General features: G+C 49.3%; 1 protein-coding gene across 16 annotated transcripts in view; it reads left to right on the top strand.

The window, feature by feature from the left end:
- Positions 1-21,731, top strand: part of EIF4G3 (eukaryotic translation initiation factor 4 gamma 3) — a 151,040-nt gene that overhangs the window by 37,342 nt on the left and 91,967 nt on the right. For 7 of the 16 annotated variants that reach the window (XM_030507928.1, XM_030507936.1, XM_030507935.1 and 4 more), the window contains exons 2-3: positions 5,679-5,754; positions 12,566-12,709. The exons of 1 other annotated variant lie outside the window; for it this stretch is intronic. In XM_030507928.1, coding sequence (XP_030363788.1) covers positions 5,679-5,754; positions 12,566-12,709 — 220 coding nt within the window. Of the gene's footprint in view, positions 1-344; positions 465-5,678; positions 5,755-12,565; positions 12,710-21,731 lie in introns of those variants that run through there. 8 more of the 16 variants (XM_032920328.1, XM_030507940.1, XM_030507939.1 and 5 more) reach the window with 4 other exon arrangements.

Below are 21,731 nucleotides of genomic sequence, written 5' to 3'. Positions count from 1 at the left end.
AGCCAAGCTGCAAAATTCCTTGCTGAGGAGTTCATGCTGCAATTTAATTCTCCTTCCAAGAGGAAATATTGAAGCTTTCGCAGCTCTTTACACATTGCAGTGCAGGTTTCTGAAACACAGCGTGCTGTGGGTGAGTTTATCTTTGTGCTTGCTTTTGTAAGCCTGGTTTGATTTTTATCCCATATAAACTTGCTGAGAGGAGCCTGGTGCTACCTCCCATCCCTTCTCCACTGTGTGCACAGCAGAAAGCTCAGGGAAGCAGAGGGATTGCTGCAGTGTCCAAACCTCAGCAAGGTGCTGCTCAGACCCCATGGCACTACCTCTTTAAGAGCACAAGCGCACTGCGAGGGCTCTGCTTGTGAGAGGCAGGAGCTCGGGAGCCATCCCCGGCTGCTCAGGCTTGGATGGGAGGAGAAGACCCTGAGCCCGCTCAGTAGCCAAGCTCCCCGGGAGCCCGCAGCCAGGTAGGATGCAGCATTCCAAACAAAAGGCTTTGCCGGGTGAGCTGCGGATGCTGGGGTGGTGCTGGGGAAGTTTCAGTCGCGGCTCTTGCAGCTTTTCCCTTTAACCTTTCAAGCGAGCCCTTGTGGTTCCCAGCCTGCTAAATTCGGTGCTTCTGCTGTCCGGGTGTTCACCTCCTGCACTGTAATTGCATGTTAAATAGAGATGAGGCTGCAGAGGGGGAAACAGGCTCTTTGTACAGCTCTCTGCCATCAAACACCTCCCTGCTCGCAGGGTTCCGAACAATTCCTAGCACCAAAAAGCCAAAGGAAGGGCTTGAATTGGAGGTGGCTTTGTGTGCCCTTCTGTCGTCTCGCGTGATGGTTTGATCTTGGGGTGTTTTCAGCCCTTTAACACTCAGTTTCAGGACAGGCAGGGACATGCACTGGGATTATGCAACCCCAGGGATGGCTGGTGGGAGACTGATTCTGTGCAGGGAGAAAAATCATTACTTCTGGAATGTTTGTGTGTGGGGCGTTTGCCCGCCTGCCCCTGGGTACCCGCAGATATGTTTATTCGTGTGAGAAGGGGCTTACTTGTTCCTGTCAGCTGGAAGTGAAGGAAGAGGCCATCAGTGCATGCTGGGGATAAAATGGTTGCTAGTTGCTGGAAATGAGCTTAGGTGAGAAGGAAAATGAATCCATTTTGGAAGAAAATGGGAATAGTGTGTTCTCTATCCCCCTCCAACCTCGGGAGCAGGAGCAGAGCAGAAAGACCTGTACAGATCCTTGCTGTAAGAGCTGGTTTTACTGCATGTTGCAGGCTGTTCATTGCAGTGAAAGCACACAAAAATCATGCAGCATTTCAGTTCTGTGATTAGAACAAGCAGAGAAAATGTGGTACAAGGGGGAGGCTTCTGCAAGAAATTCCTCTTGGCTTGTATTTAACTCTGCCTCTGGCAGTGCCTCCGACCGCTCCATCTGATGGGCAGCTCTGAGCTCTGCTCCGGGTTTATTCCTCTATCACTTTATAGAGGAATTGCAGATGCTCCCTCTCGGAGCGTGGCTGTGGCTGTCCAGCTGAACCATCCCCTCCTCCCTGTAGGGACACTTCTGGTTTCAAGAAGAATCCTGTTTCATTTCTATCTTTGCCTGCCTTCTCCCACCGGGTCTTTATAGCTCCTGAAATCCCCCAGCTTGTAATCACTGCTGCAGGCAGATGGGGACTAGGTGGAACTCCCATTGCAGCTGTGCTGCTTTTATTAGCCTGCCACAAGCACCTCGCTTACGTGGGCTTTTAAATATATATATTTCATGAGTTAATGAGCCCTGAACAGCAACGAAGAGAACCCAGAGTCAGTGCTGCCCGCTGCCTGTGTCCTTCTCCTGGCTTTTGGCATGATGCTGATGGAGGAGGGAGCCGTTCAGCTGACACAGGCGTGAGGAGCAGGGGCTGTAGTTCCCCTGCACTGTGATTTAAGAGGTTCCCCTCACTCCTGCTCTTCGGCTTCGTCGCCCACCTCGTCTTTTCTCGCTGTGGGAATGGAAGGAGCTCTGACAACGGTGTGAGGTTTGGATTTAGCTTTGCTTTTCCATCCCCCCCGCCCTCCCTTCCCACCCTCCTGGATCATTTCGGAGCATGGCTGCACAAATAGTTGGATCCGTGCAGCTGAAGAGGGTGACGTGGGTGGCAGGGATATAGGGGGGAGGAGGAGGGCACAGGATCCTCCGGAATTGGATCTAAGCATGCCGGAATAGTAACATGAAAGAGCTGCCTGAATTATTCAGCATATCCTCATTTTCTTTGCGCTGTGGTTCATTAAATGCAGCAACAGAGCCACGCTGGGTTATCCTTCACCCTTTGAAGGCTCCTGTGTGCGATGGGGGCAGCGGGAGGGCAGTTCGTGCTGCACCTCGAGTCGTGCAGCTCCCAGTGGCACCGAAATCTCAGTGTGGTGAAAGGTGCTGAGTGCCCCGGGGGACACTTTGCTATGGGCATGGAGGAGATGCTGCTGCTGGGTGAGGTTTCACTTCCCACCTGCCTGCTGTGACCCATTGATGTCCCACGGTGGAGTCTCTGTGCTGTCACTCTTAACCCAGCTCTAGGTGAAAGAGCCTCCTAAGGGAGAGCCTGCTGATGGGCTGTGCGGTCGCTCCTGGAGCAGCAGCAGCCGTTGCCCCGGGCTGGGCTCCTTGGGCAGCACCATTCTCTGATCCTGTGGTTCTGTGTGAGGGGAGGGAAGGTGGTCGGGTGGTCGCTGCTGCTGGGGAGCAGCAATGAGCTCCGGAGGCTTGCAGGGAGCAGTGGCCTCTCCTCTAGCCCGGCTCTTTGCAGAGAGTCGCTCTATAGACTCCAGAAGTTACATACTGGAAATAGCCACTTTCTCCAACCAGTCTGTCTCATTGCAGCTTACTGGAATTTAAGGCATTTTTGTCCCTATCGGTCTCGCATCCAGGTCAAGTCCTTTAGCAAAAAGGACTTAAAAGGTTTCCTTTGAACCTGATGACAGTCATCACTTCTTAGAAGTGATCTTAAACAGCAGCCCCAAACTCTGCAAGTCCATCTAAACTCCTTCCTTCAGGCGGCTCTTCCCGGGTGCAAAAAGAGAGGTTGCTCTGCTCAAAGAAGATTATTTCCTCCTGGCTTATATAAGTTCTAAAATAAGAAAATAAATCCCAACCTTCTCGAGGATGAAGCCGTTTTCCAAACTTGGGACGGTCCTTTTGAAGCAGAGGTTGCTTCAGTTGATTGTCAGAACTGCCTCCAGATGGGACGTCTCAGCTCTGAGGGAAGGGTGGCAGCCTGACCCCCGAGCCTGTGTCCTACCTGTCTGCATCAGATGGTGGTTGTGGGGTGAGGGTTGGTGCTGCAGCCGTGGCCTGCACAGAATTTGGAGGTTTTAGTCTGTCTTACAGTGTATTTCTAACCGTTCTCTCCCAAATTTTAGCTTTTCCAAGAGTCAGGAATGAATGGAAGATGCTCAGGATGCAGGCTGGGAGCAGCACCTCAGCCCCGTTGAAGTCTGTGGAAAATCTTCCTGTTCTTTTGCTTGAGTCAGGCTTTTGCAGCTACTTGTGTTGTTAGAAACCTCTTTATTTGATCAAACACCACCATTTGTGCACAAGTCTGCAAATCAAAGACAAGCCTTAGAGCCTGCAAAGCAATTCTTGCACTCATTTAGGTAGAAAAAAGGGACGTAAGATGAGTGAGCACTGTCCTGGGAACAGTGCTGGATCCTCATCTCAGTTCTCTCCATTGGAGCTGGTTGTAAGTGTCCTGTTCTACACCTGCCAGGCTTTAGCAGGGACATCACTTACGTGCAGAGGTGTTGTGAAGGTCAGTGGTGTCTTTTCCCTGCATAATCCTATAATACAGGATTTTATCATGTCTGGCTTCAAACCTTGAATATAAAACCAAATGGGAGGGTTTTAGGACAATTTCCCATCCTGCTTGGTGAAGGCAGACCTTATAGTGACACGTTTGGGAGCAAAACAGTGGGATATTGTTAAGGTGTTCCTGCTCTGCATCACGCTGGTCCTGGAGGAGGAGATCAGGCTGGGCCGTGCTGCAGGTGGGCAGCAGATGCAGAGCAGCTCGTGTCTGAACACTCCTTACTTCAACTTAAACTTCCATCTGGTTTAAGGCAGGGAACAGGTCAGGTTGTGGAGCTGGGGTTGCTGTGACACTTACCAGTGCTCGTGGGGCTGAGATGTTGGTCCCTGCAAAGGTTTGGGCAGCAGCATTTGCTTGGAAATCGAATTTGTATTCCAGAGGGAGGACTTTGGGAAGACTCAAACTAATCTTTCAGGTTCAAAATTTAATTTACAAGTGGTTTTTTCCTCATTGGAACAAAACCCAAGAAGTGTTCTTGTGATTTGCGTAGAATCATCATAGAATCACAGAGTGGCTTGGGTTGGAAGGGACCTTAAAGCTCATCCAGTTCCAGCCCCTTGCCACAGCCCTGTCCAAAGCCCCTCTCCAGGTTTCCTGGAGCCCCTTTAGGCCCTGGAGCTGCTCTAAGGTCTCCCCTTCAGGAGCCTTCTCTTCTCCAGGCTGCCCCAGCCCAGCTCTCTCAGCCTGGCTCCAGAGCAGAGCTGCTCCAGCCCTCGCAGCAGCTCCGGGGCCTCCTCTGGCCTCGCTCCAGCAGCTCCACGTCCCTCTTGTGCTGTTGCCCCAGAGCTGGATCAGGACTGCAGGGGGGGTCTCCCCAGAGCGCAGCAGAGGGGCAGGATCCCCTCCCTGACCTGCTGCTCACGCTCTGGGGGTGCAGCCCGGCACACGGGGGGGTTCTGGGCTGCCAACCGAATGCATTACCAGTAGTATCCACCATCACGTTCACGTGCGAGCTCTGCGTTGCTGGCTTGTGTGTGAGATAATCAATTGGGCTGCTCTCATTTTCCAAGAGGCTTTGACATATGAAATGGCAAGAGAAAGGTGAAATCTGAACATGGTGTTGAGTGGAAAACATCTCAGCAGGTTAAGCATGGTTTCTGTGTGACAGTGGGCATCGGGTATTGCGTAGACATACACTGGGTTGAAGGCCACAAGGTGCTGCCTAAGTCAGGAGGCTTTTTCCTTTTAAATACCTGCATCCCCTTGTGTTATTTTGCAAGTAAAACACATTCTAGCTTATTTGTTTGTGGCATAAAGTCTTTACCCCTTTATTTCCCCTCTGTGTTCCCACAATACCTTTCCAATTTCAGAAAGAAACTGCAATTTGCCTTTAAATAACCCAGCAGCAGCTCTTCAAAACTTCACATCTCTCTGGCAGCCCCTTTTAGCAGCGCTGCTGGTGGGAGGCTGCGGGAAGGAGTCGCTGGTTGCAGAGAGGCAAACACGGAAACGATCGCAGCCCAATTCCTGCCTGCTTTGCAGAACGGGCTCTGCCATTGTCCAGCAGAGCTCTGCTGACCAGCGGGTTTGTCTCGCTGCGTGCAGAGGGCTTGTGGGCTCGGGGTGGTTTTTCCCTTACTCTTCACAAAAACAGAACTGGGGGATTCTCTCGACAGGACCAAGGTTTTATAGATTTTTCAGCAATCTGTTTGCTTCCAGTTTCTATATTTGACATCCAGTCCTCGCTGTGCTCCTCCGTTGGGAAACCTTGATGGATCGTAGCTGACTGGTTGGATGTGAGTGCCCCGGGGATGTGTGTGTGTCTGCCTGAGCATGGGAGCTGATGGTCACCCAGCACCCAACCCTCCCTGGGACGTGTCTTTCCTTAACGTGGTGTGTTGCAGGATTCCCCGGGGTCCTGTGCAGCAGCCCCTCGAGGACCGGATCTTCACTCCGACCGTCTCCGCTGTGTACAGCACTGTGAGTATCTGCTGGTGCCAGGAGTGTGTTCTCCAGGCATAAGGAAATGGGAGACTCTTTTCAAACCCAACAGCATTAAACAATTGCAATTAACATTTGTAAATCACAATTTACAATTAAAAAACCTCAGAACATTGGTCTTTGCCTCCTGAAATAAGTGATGCTGGATGAAGATCCTTTTTGTCACATGTAAGTAGGAAAAGAAGAAATCCTGAGGACTTTCAAATTCATTCCTTTTTTTGTTGAGTGTCTGTAATTTGGCAGATATGAGCATGGGGTTTCCTAACAGTTTCACCTGAGTGGGAATGTTCCTGGCCATGATTTCAGGCTATTGGCTCTGTTCCTTTCCTGCCTCTTGCATCTCAAAGACTGCCTTGTTGTGCTTTAGTCCTGCACGTTTCTAAGAGTTTCTTATCGGAAGAGTAATCAAGAAAGATTAGTTTTTCAGGTGAAACATTCCATTACCCAAAGGAAAAGATGTTTTGATTGTAGGTTGGCTATTTGGAATAGAAGCTTTTGGCTCTCCGTCCTGTGTGTTTACAATTATTGAGGAAATTTAGCTCAGAAACGTGGTGAAGTTTATTTGTGAACGTATGATCCCGGTTTCCTTTTATTCCTTTCTTTTTTTCCATGGCAATAGCTGGAAGCCCAGTGTTATTTATGAGCTTTGCAAAGTCAGCACAGCCCTGGGAAAGTAATATTTTGCTTTTCTGGTGGGATAGCACAAATATTTTTAATGGCAAAACCCCGCTTTTAAGCTGTTCTTTTTAATTATTTGGAAAACAGGAAGAAAAGCTGTAGATGGGAGAAATTAGCTGTATTTTATGCAGTGACATAAGCTGCTTATAGAAAAACATAAGCTGCTGTATGAGGTTTTCTCCTTCCCCCTGTTTGCATGAATAGCTGGCGACGGGGTTATCAGCTCCATCTCCTCCCTGTGTGGAGTCTGGGTCTGGAGCATCTTCAGCCCCTTCCTTTTTTGGGTTGTAGGGAAGAGCTTTGTGATCCCCTCTTCCACCACAAACACTGCTGTCAGGAGATGCAGAGCCGGCTTTTGCACAGGATTAAGTGCCAACGCGCTGTCCAGCGCCCCTCGGTCCAAGAAAGACAGAGACTTGGGTCGTAGTTGGATACCAGGAGCAGAAAGATAGCTGGATAGTAGGAGCAGAAAGCCTCAGGCTTGACCATGGATGCTGTGGTGGGCAGGAGGCAGCGGGTTTCCATCCAGGTGAGTCGGAAAGGTTGGGGTACAACACTGATGAGGGTTTAACACTTTGAGCTTTGTGGCTTTGACAGCAGTGGATTGACAGGCTCGAGGTGTGGACTGGTTTTTGGGGTGTTTTTTTTGCTGCCTCTGTCCTCAGTACCATAGTGCATACGTATGTGTGGATATACATATGTATGTATGCAAAAAAGCAAACCCAAAGGAACGTAAATGTACAAACAGTTACAATAAATAATTCAGTTTATCCTTTATATACCCCATAAAACACTTAAAACCCACTTTAAATACATCTGAATTGATTTGGGACGAAGAATAAGGTTCTTTTTTTCAATTCTTTCCTCCAAAGATATAATTCAGATGCCTGTGGGGAAAATATGACTGTGAAAATTTAAATGAATGTAAAATATAAAAGTAACTGTGAAGAATGACCTAAAATAGTTTTTTGAGTGTGGAAAAATACCACTCCTGGATGTGGTACAGGAATAGAAGCCAGGGCTGGAGTAGCTCAGTTCTGGGCTTGAAGAAAACACAAGTTTGAAAGAAAATTTCATGATTTAGAGAAAGGAGAGAAATTTCTCAGCTCGGTTCCTTCTGAGCTTCTATTTGAAGCCTTTGGCAGATGGCGAATGTAGAGTAAGTCCTTGCTCAGATGAATTAGGGTGGAGGAGGCACGTGATGGAGGCCCTTGACAAATTCATTCATCGTAGGTCTCTGCGCTTTATTACACGAGGAGCAACGTTGTGTGTTTCAGTTCTGGGTTTGCAGCAAAGAGGTTGTATTTAGTTTATGGTTTTCACATGTAGTTTGTCTAGACTTCACAAATCTCCCATGATCACAGGTACGGCAGAGCCCCATCGGCAGCACCCGGCACTGCTCTTCCACTGCCGCACTGCATTGCTCAGTCATCCCGTGTGGGTTCCTGCACGTGGCAGTTTTCAGACACGTGTGTTCTGGTGGAGGATGGCTGGTTTGGGAGGAGGTCTGTGGCCTGGTACCACCTCATGGTGACTGAACTGCCGTGGTGCTTTCCCTGGAGGTTAGAGTATGTGCGGGGTGGGAGGATGGATCATTTGAGATATCAGAGAGTCACAGGATGGTTTGGGTTGGAAAGGACCTTAAAGCTCCTCCAGTTCCAACCCCCTGCCACGGGCAGGGACACCTTCCACTAGAGCAGGTTGCTCCAAGCCCCTGTGTCCAACCTGGCCTTGAACACTGCCAGGGATGGGGCAGCCACAGCTTCTCTGGGCACCCTGTGCCAGCGCCTCAGCACCCTCACAGGGAAGAGCTTCTGCCTCAGAGCTCATCTCAGTCTCCCCTCTGGCAGGTTCAAGCCATTCCCTTTGTCCTGTCCCTCCAGGCCCTTGTCCAAAGCCCCTCTCCAGGTTTCCTGGAGCCCCTTTAGGCCCTGGAGCTGCTCTAAGGTCTCCCCTTGAGGAGCCTTCTCTTCTCCAGGCTGCCCCAGCCCAGCTCTCTCAGCCTGGCTCCAGAGCAGAGCTGCTCCAGCCCTCGCAGCAGCTCCGGGGCCTCCTCTGGCCTCGCTCCAGCAGCTCCACATCCTTCTCCTGTTTGGGGGTCATGGGCAACCCACAGCTGAAACCACTATTTTTAGTTAGGTAAAGATGAAAAGTAACTTGGTTATCTTTTCCATGCCTTTCCACGTGTGTTATCAGGACATCAGTTTGCACATTCCTGAGCTCTTTTTTTTTCCAGAATTATATGCTGCTTGCCAAAAATGGGAATGGAAAATCATGTGGCTTTCACTGTGAGCCCCAGTAATCTCCCCCGAAACAAAACCAGAGGAACACATTTCCCTGTTGGTCAGAGATGGGAGGTGAGAAAGAGGCAAAGTGTGATTTGTCAGATAAAATTAGGTTTGTCTGAGAACTTGGAGATGCTCAAAATTCCTCCCAAAACTTTGTAGAACCTCTTTCTCAATGGAATCATGCTGGTGTTAAAACCAAACCCACCGGACCTCAGTGTATATCCTCTTCATTTATTTTATCTAGAATACTGTAGAAAATACTGATATTTAGTACGTTGTTTGAGTCTATTTTTTAATAAATAAACCCAGTAGAATTATTCTAAAGCAAGTCACAGTTGGAAATAATTGTTTCACTGAACCGATCTTGTGGTCATTTCCTCTCATCAGCAATGGAGAATGCTGTATGGTAAGAGCTGTGTTTGGACATAGAATCGTGGAATCATGGAGTGGTTTGGGTTGGAAGGGACATTAAAGCTCATTCAGTTCCAACCCCCTGCTGTGGGCAGTAAAGATTTGGGTTTGGTCCTGTAAAGCAGCTGCTTGAGTGGTGTTTCCTAATTCTTTATACTGCAGGACCTTAAGGCAATTACTCGTACGTCTGCTGCCAGATCCCAAACCTGTGGAGTCTGGAACAGGGGATGAGAATGAAATTTGGGTTCTCTTGTAAAACATTTCAGACAAGTAAATTCAAAGAACTTTTTGCCTTGGAGTTAGAGAGAAAGACCTTGACTTCTAACACAAAGAGAACTGCACCAGAGGTGACCTCAGATATCACGGGCCACCATGTGTGCCTGCACACAGAGTAACGGGGGCTGGTTTCTACCGAACATGAAGTGACTGTGGAGGAATGCTCAGCAGCAGATGTGCTCTTCAACGTCAGCATGAGGTATGAGGCGGCAATGAGATATGAACAGCAGCTGTGTAACACACATCCAGCCCTCACACAAGTGACCCTTTGGGGCTGATGATGGTGGAGGTTCGTCACTGTGTTGGTAACATGTTGTGATCTCAAGCGCTGGAGCTTGGACCAGAAATACTTTGGGATAAACTTTTAGGAGCTAAGGGACAACACTGACCTCTGGATGTGAATGGATTAGGAATGAGTGCTGTGCGAGGTACCTGTTTGGAGAGAAGTGCTTGCAGGTTGGTTGGGTGCAGTCTTGAGCAGAGTTTCTGTAGCATGGCTAGATCCAGCACTGGTTTAAGTGTTCTGTGTTAACTGTGGTCTCACTGTGTCCCTTTGGAGCAGACACCTCCTCCTGTCAGGTTGCCCAACTCAGTAGTAAAGAAAATGATGGGAAGGTGAGGTGTTGAAGACCCTACTTGCCCCAAATTGTCAGTGACTAAGCTTGACTCCATCATTCCCTTCTTTGAGTGTCCATTGGATTGCTTTGCTGCAGCAGGGTGCTGCCCCTTGGTGCCCCTGATAGTTTCACACCCAGCAGAGGTACTGTGATTCGCCTTTATGTCCTTTAAAGGGATCTTCCTACAATGAAGAGAATCCTGTAGAAAAGAGATTAGGGAGGATTAGCTCCAGGCACCCTGTGCTTCAGGGAAGGATCTGGGTCAGGAGGCCAACTCGTGCCCCTGCCTGGCTGCAGTGGAGGCTGCGGAGTGTGCAAAGGGATGCTCAGGTCCTCGGTGCTGCTCTGAAGCTGTTTGCACCAGCACAAGTGAACTAGTTGAATGCTGGTAGGGAATGGGTTCCATCCAGGTCTGAGCCCTTCTTGAAGGGGGCTTTGTTTAGGGAAAGAGCAGTTCTTAGTGAGAAACTGTTAATGGTGAACTGTTGTTGCATCATAGAACCCCAGCCTGGTTTGGGTTGAAGGGACCTTAAAGCTCATCCAGTTCCAACCCCTGCCACGGGCAGGGACACCTTCCACTAGAGCAGGTTGCTCCAAGCCCCTGTGTCCAACCTGGCCTTGAACACTGCCAGGGATGGGGCAGCCACAGCTTCTCTGGGCACCCTGTGCCAGCGCCTCAGCACCCTCACAGGGAAGAGCTTCTGCCTCAGAGCTCATCTCAGTCTCCCCTCTGGCAGGTTAAAGCCATTCCTTTACTAAAAAAAGCCAGTTAAAGCCATTCTGCTACTTGTCTCTTTGCTCTCGTGGAGCATCATTCATGTGCTGTGCAGCTTTCCTTTCAGTTTGGCTTCCGGATTCCATACCCAGTTCAGAACATCTTTCCTTGGGGTCTTTCATTAACCTCCAGCATAGGTCATTTGCATGTTTTAATTTCTGAAGAGCACTGTTGAACACTCACACTAAGCTGGGATATTATTAGTGCCCCTTCCCCCTTGTCAGGCGTTGGTGTGGACTTGATGCTGTTGGAGGTTGGTGGGGTTTGGGTGGCTCTGGGCTTTGCTTGGAATAGTGTGTGCACTTGTAAGCGTAGGGAGGTAAAACTGGCAGTGTTAGAAGTACCACAGCTATTGCAAATAACCTCTTTTTCTCTACAAGAGGCGATGTTTGAGGAGACATCTTGGTGATGAGTACGCACACAGCCTCCTGATGGGGCTCTTTGTGGTGATATCCTTGTGTTTTGTGTTGTCTTCACTTCCTTCTCCCCATCTTACCTGAGGTTTTTGATGTCCATCATGAATCATAGTCAGTTCAAAGCACCAACTACTGCCCGAGTGACATGACAGGTCTTTCAAGCTTGTCTAAGGAGTCACATAAGAGACTTGGTTTTTCTTGGGGATGGGAGGTGGGAAGTTCTATGATGCTCTCTGTAGCAGTGACTTCGATTTGGCTGAATGAGGCTGTGTGCACACACACCTGCTAATCCAGATCAGCCAAACAAGAGAGATGATTCCCCCCGTGGGGAAGGATCCCATCGGGGACAGAGGGTGAGATTCTCTGGCTTGACCCACCCTCCTCTCTGATGAGCAGAAGGCTGCTGTAAATCTTCCTGCAGTGGACGACTCTGGACCGTGCCCAAGGCTCCAGAAATTCCCGGTTGGGATTCTCGGGGCCTGTGCAGCTGTTTTAGTGGTTTAGGTAATGCAACGACAGGCGTCGATACTTGGAACGCAATAAAATGACTTGGAAGAAGCATTTAGTGCTGAACTCGGTGACTCTTGCTCTCATACTTTGCTCTCTTGGAGCTTGGTGCTAATAGTCCATTAAAGATCAAGGGCCAGGAATTGCCTCCTGCCTTCTGTACCTTTTGGGTTTTTTACTATAGTGACTATATAAAGTGTATTTAAAACACTTCCATCGTGGAGATAGCACAGTGGAGCAAGGATATGTGCCATGAATATATTTTACAGCATTTTGCTGAATGTATTTTGATTAGTACTTCTTTATAGAAGCTGAGAAAGGAGATAAGTGTATGCAGGAATTGCTCTGGAATTTCATTCTTTGCTTGTGGCAATCCCTTTGGATAAGAGGGCCTCTGTGCCATCTTTTCTTTCCTTTTTGGAGCGGAGTAGGCAGCTTTTCCCCTTACTTTGTTTGGTGGGTCACTGGTAATGTCTATCCCTTTGCAAAATCACTGTATTGTTTGATATGGCCTATAATGGAAGGATGAGGAGATCCCAGGCCTGAAGTCAAAGGGATATTGCAAAGCACAACCACAGCAGTAGAGCTCATCCAGTTCCTACACGTTTCCACCTCTGACTCCAGTTGGAGCTCTTATTTTGTGATCCTTCCCTATTCTCCTGCATCATATAAATAGTTACCTAACTTGTACAGCGTTTCACTTAGACAAATATATATATTCTTTTATATACATATATAAAAAGATGCTGCTAGCTGCTTTCTTAAAAAGAAGATGACAGTATCTATACAGATTGGATTACTAATACTATATTTTACTAACAGTTTATCTCCACACAGGTAACACAAGTAGCAAGACAGCCGGGTCCTCCTGCCCCATCCCCTTACACTGCACATGAAATAAATAAGGGACACCCAAATCTTGCTGCAACGCCACCGGGACATGCATCGTCCCCTGGGCTTTCACAGGTAAGACCTGGCACTGGAGCAGAGCGTTCCCAGCCGCCCTCTTTTCCCCTTGGCTGATGCTCAGCTTTGCTGCTCAAACATCAACGGAGATGTCTGTGACCAGTGTAGAAACCTTGATCAGTGAAGAGTGTCTTTCTGCAGCTCGAGCCTTGCAGTGCCTTACAGGTAGCTCTCAGGTTTATTAAGCATCAGTTCATGGTTCAGTCTGTAACAGAAACGAAAAGCAATGTGAATAATTGCAGGAAGTACTCACTGGTGAGGAATGTGCTTTGTTGTTGGGCATGGTCTGACTTCTATTTTAAACACCACAGAGGTGCCCAGTGTCTTCTCTTAGGGATTTTTCCATTTCAAGTGTTCTGTGCAGGAGGCTGTGATGCTGTGCTTCTGAGAAGTGGGACAGTAAATGAATTACGAAACTGAGTGCTAATAAAAGAAACGAGACAAAGGACTGATTACAAAAAAAGAGAAGAGATAAATAGGAGTTATAATAAGAATGGAGAAATAACATCTAGTAAGATCTGTGGAGTAAATTGGTCCTTTTGTAGTCTTTATTAGATGAATATTCTCCAGGGTTGATGTGAGAGTGGAGAAGCTTATCATGAGGGGCAAAAGAGACAGGTAATGGGGTGCAGAAAGAGGGGAGATGAAGATCCAGGATTGGGGAAAGTGAGATATGTAAAAGCTCTGAGGTTTGAGATAGAGGAAAGCCTTATGTTTAATTTATCTTGTTCAAATGAATGAAGTAGGAAGGTGTGAGTAGGTCGGCTGTTCAGATGTGTGGTTTCTTTAGGTGGGGAGGCAGGATGATGGGTTGGGGGAGCAGCCACGTGCTGCAGTGAGGTGCTGGTGAGGGCCTTGAGCGTGCTGAGTGCGGGAGAAGGCAGCTCTCCATTCCTCCTGCAGCCTCTTGCCTTTGGATGAAATATTAAACTGCAGCTGGCCTTTTGGATTAGGAGATGTGTGAAAACAAATCAGGTCATGTAAGGAACATTCATCTTAATATTGCACATTCTAGCTAAAACTTGGTGGGAAAACTGGAGACTTGTGGTGCTGTTTGAGAAGGTGCAAACGCTTATCCTTTATGGAGTGGGAAATTAGAGGCTGAAGTATCTCTTCAGGAGCATAAGTAGCTTGTGGGCCCTGGTGGTGTCAGAGCCATTTCTTGCACTCTTGCCACATGGCTGTTGGAAATAAAGCCTCTAGTTGGTGGCTGAGCCTCACATAACAGAGGGAGGAGGCAGCAGGGGTGCAGAGCAAACCCCAAAAGCTTGTCTGGCTTGTGTCATGCAGCAAGAAATTCATTCCTGGTGCAGCTCGTCAGCAGAGGGAGGCTAATCATGGGGCAGATAAGAGGGGAAGGAGAACATTCTAGGCAGCCTCTTTAAAAAAATACTCTAATCAAGGGTTTTTTCTTCCCTTAATACTTTCCTGTTGAGTCAGTGCATACGTAGGGAGCAGGCCCCGTGCCAAACCTCTGCTCCAGCCAGCGGGAAAACGCTCCTTTCCTGTTCTGCTGCCTCTGAGCTCTTGGAAATGAGCTTTGATTGTGTCACTGCGATGCTGCTCGTAGGAGAGGTTTGACCTTACGTCCTCCATGTCAGCTGAGGATCCTCGAGGGCTCCAGGAGGATGTTTGTCCTCTGACTATATGGGGTTGGCTCTTGTGTGCTTAGTTATAAGCCAAAGGAAGCATCGGCCGTTGCGCGCTTCTGGGACTATAGAGGAGTGAGGTCTGGGGAGCTTTGCCTAAGGGGTGCCTACAGAGCTGGGATTTGGTAGCACAGCAGCAGGGAGGGTTTCTGTTCATTCACGGCACTTGCTTGCCTGTGACCAGGTGTCTTCACTGCTGAGACATCCCATAGAACCACAGAGTGGTTTGGGCTGAAGGAACCTTAAAGCTCCTCCAGCTCCAACCCCTGCCACGGGCAGGGACACCTTCCACTAGAGCAGGTTGCTCCAAGCCCTGTGTCCAACCTGGCCTTGAACACTGCCAGGGATGGGGCAGCCACAGCTTCTCTGGGCACCCTGTGCCAGCACCTCAGCACCCTCACGGGGAAGAGCTTCTGCCTCAGAGCTCATCTCAATCTCCCCTCGGGCAGGTTAAAGCCATTCCCCTTGGCCTGTCCCTCCAGGCCCTTGTCCAAAGCCCCTCTCCAGGTTTCCTGGAGCCCCTTTAGGCCCTGGAGCTGCTCTAATGTCTCCCCTTCAGGAGCCTTCTCTTCTCCAGGCTGCCCCAGCCCAGCTCTCTCAGCCTGGCTCCAGAGCAGAGCTGCTCCAGCCCTCGCAGCAGCTCCGGGGCCTCCTCTGGCCTCGCTCCAGCAGCTCCACGTCCCTCTTGTGCTGTTGCCCCAGAGCTGGATCAGGACTGCAGGGGGGGTCTCCCCAGAGCGCAGCAGAGGGGCAGGATCCCCTCCCTGAGCTGCTGCTCACGCTCTGGGGGTGCAGCCCGGCACACGGGGGGGTTCTGGGCTCAAGCACACACTGAAGCCGGGTCATGGGGAGCTTCTCATCACCCAACACCCCCAAGTCCTTCTCCTGAGGCTGCTCCATCCAGTCTCCCCCAGCCTGTGTCTGTGCTGGGGATTGCACCAATCCATGTGCAGGACCTTGCACTTGGCTTTGTTGAACCTCTCATTTGCAGCTGGAGGTGATAGTGAAGAATCACGTTGGAAGTGCCTACACTTGGGACATTTCCACCAGTGAGGCTTAAAAAGAGTTTGAGACTTTTGACATCAGCAGTTACAGGATAACCTGTAGAACCCAGAGAGCTTTTTCTGTACCCCGAATGGGTTTGGGTGAATTCAAAGTCTGAATATTCTTGTGTACAGCAACATCAGGTGCTGAGTTCAGTGTTATATGATGGTAAGGAACTCCTCCCAGTTGAGCAGAGGGTTGTGTGAAAGCATTAGGTTTTCATGGCACCTACCGCTTGTCTCCAATGATTTCACCCAATACCCTCTTGTGCTTGTGTTAAGGAGTGAGGTGAGTGGAAGTTTCTTATCTCCAGACCACTTACAGCTTTGTGAGCTTCTATCATGATTTCATTTGTGTGCTTTCTTTGAGGTAAACACTCAAAATCCTTTAAATCGCTCATCACTTGCGAGTTCTTCCATGCTGTAATTGTTTCATTTGGCTGGTTCTTGGACTCCTTAAATGCTGCTGTGTCCCTTTGGAGACAGAGCAGCCCGACGTGGTGTCCTGATGGATGGTTCATTACTGATTTCTCCAACAGCAATATCCCACTTCACAAACTGCTTTGTACCTGAACACCCCACAGTGATGATTGAGGATTGAACAGACGTCGTTTTTGCAGTTATCCCATTGTGCCTATCATTGTGGGGGGTGTTTGTGCACAGTGAGAGGGGTGTGTGTGTGTTCTGGATTTGACAGAGTAATTAAACAGGTAAAGAAGAGACCGCTTCATTTGAATGAGAATCTGATTGAGGGGTCATTGATTTCTCCATCAGAACTGAGATTTAGTGAGTACTCATCAAACCAAGTCTTTCTGAGGCTGGGAGTGCTGTTTAGGCAGTAGTGAATGAACACATTTATGTGTGGTTCTGAGCTTTGGGTATCATTCAGGTCTAAAAATAATTTTGCTGGTGATAGAATATGTGTTGCTTGCTTGTGTGGTCACACATTACTGAGTGCTGTCAGTGCAGGGCTCAGCAGAGAGGTCAGTGCCATGCTTTTCTCTAGTAGGCATCTCAGCATCCCTCCTCTTGGGGCTCAGAGCCACTTACCCGATTCCTTAAGTGGGGATGTTGCAGGAGCTGTGCTGGAGGTGAACAGAGCATTAGTAAGTGCTGTGGTTCCACACAATCCCCTGGCTGCTCGAAGCTGCCTCTTCCTGTAAGGCTGGTGACTGGGCTCAGGTAATATCTTGGAATACTAGAAAAGGATAAAAGGAACTGCTGACCCTTGGAAACGCTCTGGGCGCTGGGAGCTGCACCACTTGGTAGGTCTGCAAAGTTCTGCGCGACAAGATTTTGTCCAGTGCCTAAAAGGGCTCCAGGAAACCTGGAGAGGGGCTTTGGACAAGGGATGTAGGGACAGGACAAGGGGAATGGCTTTAACCTGCCAGAGGGGAGATTGAGATGAGCTCTGAGGCAGAAGCTCTTCCCTGTGAGGGTGCTGAGGCGCTGGCACAGGGTGCCCAGAGAAGCTGTGGCTGCCCCATCCCTGGCAGTGTTCAAGGCCAGGTTGGACACGGGGGCTTGGAGCAACCTGCTCTAGTGGAAGGTGTCCCTGCCCGTGGCAGGGGTTGGAACTGGAGGAGCTTTAAGGTTCCTTACACACACCATTCCAGGATTCTGTGGTTCTACAACAGAGTGGTCTGTAAGAGAAATTTTGGGAACCACTGGTCAGGAGGTGTACGGGATATTTAGTGTCTCCTGTAGGAAGACAAGTCAGGTGCAAATGCAGGTTGTACCTTTGTAGCTGGTTTTCCTTTAACTTTATTTAAATAAACAGAAGCAGATGGTCACACGGGGCTGTGGTTTGGTGCCTGTTTCACTTTTTCTTCTACCTTTTCCGTCTGACGTAGTCAAAACAAGAGAAAGGCTTTTGCTGTTCCTCTTCCTCCAAAGTCTTTCATAATGACCAGCCTCTGGCACTTTGCTGCCCTTCAGAGTTAGTTTCTGTGGTGAAACAAGAAGAGCTTGGCAGCGATGTGAAACCATCCTACCTCCATCTCCACAGCGAGACACAGCGTTTCTGCTTCCCAAATTCCAGGGCCTTGAAATCATCCTGCTGCTCTCAGGAATGCGGTGAACTCCGCCGGCGCTGGGGAGTGCACAGCACATGTTGCTGCAGTGATGTTATGGCCAGATGTGGCCCCACGGACATAAAATTCCATATTCCTGTTGTTCTTTGTGTGAAAGGGCTCCTCGAACCGACGGGGAGAGAGGGGATGTGTCCCTTCCGCCTCCTCTCTCAGCTTGTAGGCTTCAGAAGTGGCTGGTTTGAGACAATGTGCTTTCTTAGTGTACAGAGGAAAGGAGAAGTCATTGAAAAAGGAGTAGAGAAGTTTCTCCTTGGGCATGGCTACCGGAGCAAGTTGTCCTGAGATCAGGTAGGGATGGATTTACACTGTGCTGGGCACCACAGGCTCTCATCCTGTGATGGGTGTGAGCCAGCCCAGTGCAAGTACTGCAGGCGAGGAGCCTTCACACAGGAGTTAACCCACAGCAGCTGAAACGCTGTAAATCTGCCCCGCTCCGGGTTGATGTTACAGTAATTTATGGTGTATCCGTGTTAGGATGGGAATAACGGGAAAGTGGAGCAGTGCCAAAGCAGCGGGACGGGGCTTGGAGAGGGGCAGCAGCTTCCCGCTGTCCTGCGAGTGGTAGCAGAGGAGAGGGCTCCTCCAGTTGTACCGCGAGCAGGAGGCAGCATGTGAAGCTCAGGCCATCAGGAGAAGATGATTTCATCCCTCCTCGTGGCCTAGGAGTGTTTTGAAGGATCCCAAGGAACAAGTGCTGTGGGTTCTGGCTCATGAGGTGAAGCAACACAAGAGGGGAATGGTTTGGAAAAGATTCTTGGCTTTCTCCACCTCAGCTTTAAAACCACAGGCTCTGATGTGCGTGCTGAGGGATTCCTTCAGTCTGGGACCACGGTCTGGAAGCTCTGACTGGCCGTGCTTGGAACAAATGGCCAGGAATTTCCTCTGCAGCCAGGGAGAGCTTTAGCTCTCCTTAAGAACACACTGTGCTCGCTGTGGTGCTTCATGCCCAAAGCAACCTCTTGGGCTGAAATGTTGGAGCACTCAGTTAGCAGAGGAACCTCTGGCATCTACTGAGACCTTGCCCTGGAGCTGTTGCAGATATTCACAGTGGAGTTTAATAATCCCTCACCCATTTCTAGCAGTGTCCAGGTGACACCCGTAGAGAACAAAAGTGCAAGAGAGCTGAATGCCATTGCTGTACAGAGACCTTGACTTGTAGGTGGCTGGTGGAAACCCAAAACAGACTGTACAAGCTGGAACTTGTTACCATCTGGTTCTTTGCCTAAAGTGAAAAGAGTTTTGTGGTCTCATTCTGGTCCTCAAAAATGTCACCATCACTAAATTAGCGTTTGTAATAGCAGTGAGACATTCCTTAGTGCGGTAAGGTCTGGGAATCCGTGCCAGGAAGCATGTCTGTGTGCCATCTGTGGCGGGTTTATAGGCTTTCCCCAAGCCCCCCTTTTATTATCTTGGATCCTTTCTATGGGAGCTGGAATCCTGCTCCAGCCACGATGTTTATTCACTACTTCCCTCCCATCACTTGTAGCCCAATTTAGATTTTAGATGCTTTTAATGAGCTGATGTTTATTAACGGATGGGAGGGAAGGAGGAAGGAGGGAAGGGAAGGAGGAATGTTATTTAATCATAACCTCACCCAGTCATGTCTTGTGATACCCCAGGTGCCCTGGGACATACCAAGTGTTACGGTAGCTGCTCACTCGCCGTGTTGGAGGCAGCTGCCTTCTGTGTTCTCTTGCCTGTGAACTGCATGTTACTCTCGTCTTCCCCCACATGCAGCTATTCATAGAACCATAGAACCCCAGAGTGGTTTGGGATGAAGGGACCTTAAAGCTCCTCCAGCTCCAACCCCTGCCACGGGCAGGGACACCTTCCACTAGAGCAGGTTGCTCCAAGCCCCTGTGTCCAACCTGGCCTTGAACGCTGCCAGGGATGGGGCAGCCACAGCTTCTCTGGGAAAAGTCTGTGCCAGCGCCTCAGCACCCTCACAGGGAAGAGCTTCTGCCTCAGAGCTCATCTCAATCTCCCCTCTGGCAGGTTCAAGCCATTCCCCTTGTGCTGTCCCTACAGGCCCTTGTCCAAAGCCCCTCTCCAGGTTTAAAGTTGGCCCTTTTAGATTTTGGAAGACTTTTGTAAGGTCTCCTCTTCTATTCCCCACTAAAGGAGCCCACGTGTGCTTTGCTGGGAAGTAGCGGTCTGTGCGAAGTCGCATAATAAGCTCCCACAGCCCCTGGAGCACGAGGGGCTCTCTGATTCTATCGTCTCATTAGAACAAATGCCCTGCCCATCACTTTCTTTGTTTTGACACCATCTTATGTGGACACCTTGGTTGGAGTTGGCTCTAAGCTCCGCAGGGAACTCCTCACCCAGAGAAAGCTTTTCCATACAGGAACCCCTTGTTTTATGTAAGGTAACAGTTATAGCGGATTTCATGCTGATTAAAAGCACACAGAGCCCTGTAACCTGCAGAGCAGGAAGGGTTGTTAGGATATAATTAACAATCATCTTTGTGGCCACAGAATGAAAGATTAAAGTCTCCTTGTGTCAGTGAAGAAACCAGGGCTGGCCCAGGGAGGAGTTTGCATGTGCCCCTCCGGACCACGGGTTCCAGGTTCTTGGGTCTTCTGCCCATACCACATAATGAGGAAAAAGACAATTTAAGCAACTAAACTCTTGACAGTGCTTTGTGGGCAAGAAACCTCCTTCCAGACACATGCACGAGTGTATTTTTCTGAGCAGTCAAGAATTTGACCTCTTAGACTTCCCTTGGCCGTGGTTCTGTACACCTGGGTCAGGCTGCTTCCCAACACAGCCTCGTAATGCAGCTCCCTGATCCTGAGCTTGCAGGAATATGTGACTGCTGGTGGAGATGGGAAATGTGAGTTATTTAATAACCGATAAATCCAGGAGAAGCGTAATCTTCTTGTGGCCTTTGTGTTAAAGACCTGCTGGAAGTGCAGCTGAACTCTCTGTGTTGTAATAGGATTAGCAGGGGTTTGATTGGGTTAATAACGTTGGGAATATTTGCTCGTGTCATGTATTTCATTAGTTTTGATTCACTGCTGTGCTTTTTACCTCATTAGTTTAAATCTGGGCAAAGCTGTGCTGGAAACATAAAGCATGGCTGTGTCTCTCAGTGCCTTTGGGCTTCGGGGTGCTTTAGTGTGGGGATGCTCAGCCTCACAGTGGCTGCTACTCTGGGGGGAGAGCTGGGCCTAAGAGCTGCAGAGGGGAGATCTGGGGTTGTGGGAAGGTGTAACTGCCAAATAACTCTATTAACATCAACAGTTAGTTAGCCTTGGAAACAGTTGTCTTTCAAAAGGCACAACGTAGGTGGGATGTATGGATTAGTGTTAATATTTGTGCACTGAAGGAAGGCTAGGAACAGCCTGTAATTCTTTTTTTTTTCTAACAAGGAAAGGAAAGGAAGAAGATTCTGTTACAATTTTATCATATACATAGAATCCCAGCCTGGTTTGGGTTGAAGGGACCTTAAAGCTCCTCCCGTTCCAACCCCCTGCCATGGGCAGGGACACCTTCCACTAGAGCAGGTTGCTCCAAGCCCCTGTGTCCAACCTGGCCTTGAACACTGCCAGGGATGGGGCAGCCACAGCTTCTCTGGGCACCCTGTGCCAGTGTCCCACCACACTCACTGTAAAGGATTTCTTCCTCACATCCAGCCTGAATCTCCCTCTTTTAGTTTAAAACCATCACCCCTCATCCTGTGCCCTGCTAAAAAGTCTCTGCCCATCTTTTCTGGAGCCCCTTTAGGTCCTGGAGCTGCTCTAAGGTCTCCCCTTGAGGAGCCTTCTCTTCTCCAGGCTGCCCCAGCCCAGCTCTCTCAGCCTGGCTCCAGAGCAGAGCTGCTCCAGCCCTCGCAGCAGCTCCGTGCGAAGGAAAGATCAGCACAAAAGCTGTGTCTAGTCAGGCCTGGCTCTGCCTGCAGACCCACCCGCAGTGCTGACAGCACATTGTGCAGGGGATCACTGCTTGCAGAGCTGTGTTTAATTCTTCTCCGTATCATCCTGTGTGCCCAGTGCAGGGGGATAATGTGTTTTTTCTACTGCTGCTTGAGGTTTTTCTTCCAGGAGTAGCCCCAGCCTTGCTCAGAGTCATCCCTGGCTCATCCACCCTGGTGTAAACGGACTTATTTTGAGTAAGGAAGCTCTCACAGAGTAGGTGTCTTGGCCACACAACACGATGGGTGCGTGATCTAGCACAAGGTTTTCTTTGGGCTTGTGATACTATTGTGAATCAAAAGCAGTTTTAAAATTGTCAG

This window comes from Strigops habroptila, chromosome 16 (genome assembly GCF_004027225.2).
Source record: "Strigops habroptila isolate Jane chromosome 16, bStrHab1.2.pri, whole genome shotgun sequence".
Lineage (NCBI taxonomy): Eukaryota > Metazoa > Chordata > Aves > Psittaciformes > Psittacidae > Strigops > Strigops habroptila.
Note: the sequence above shows the minus strand (reverse complement) of the source record. Positions and strands in the feature narration are given on the sequence as shown.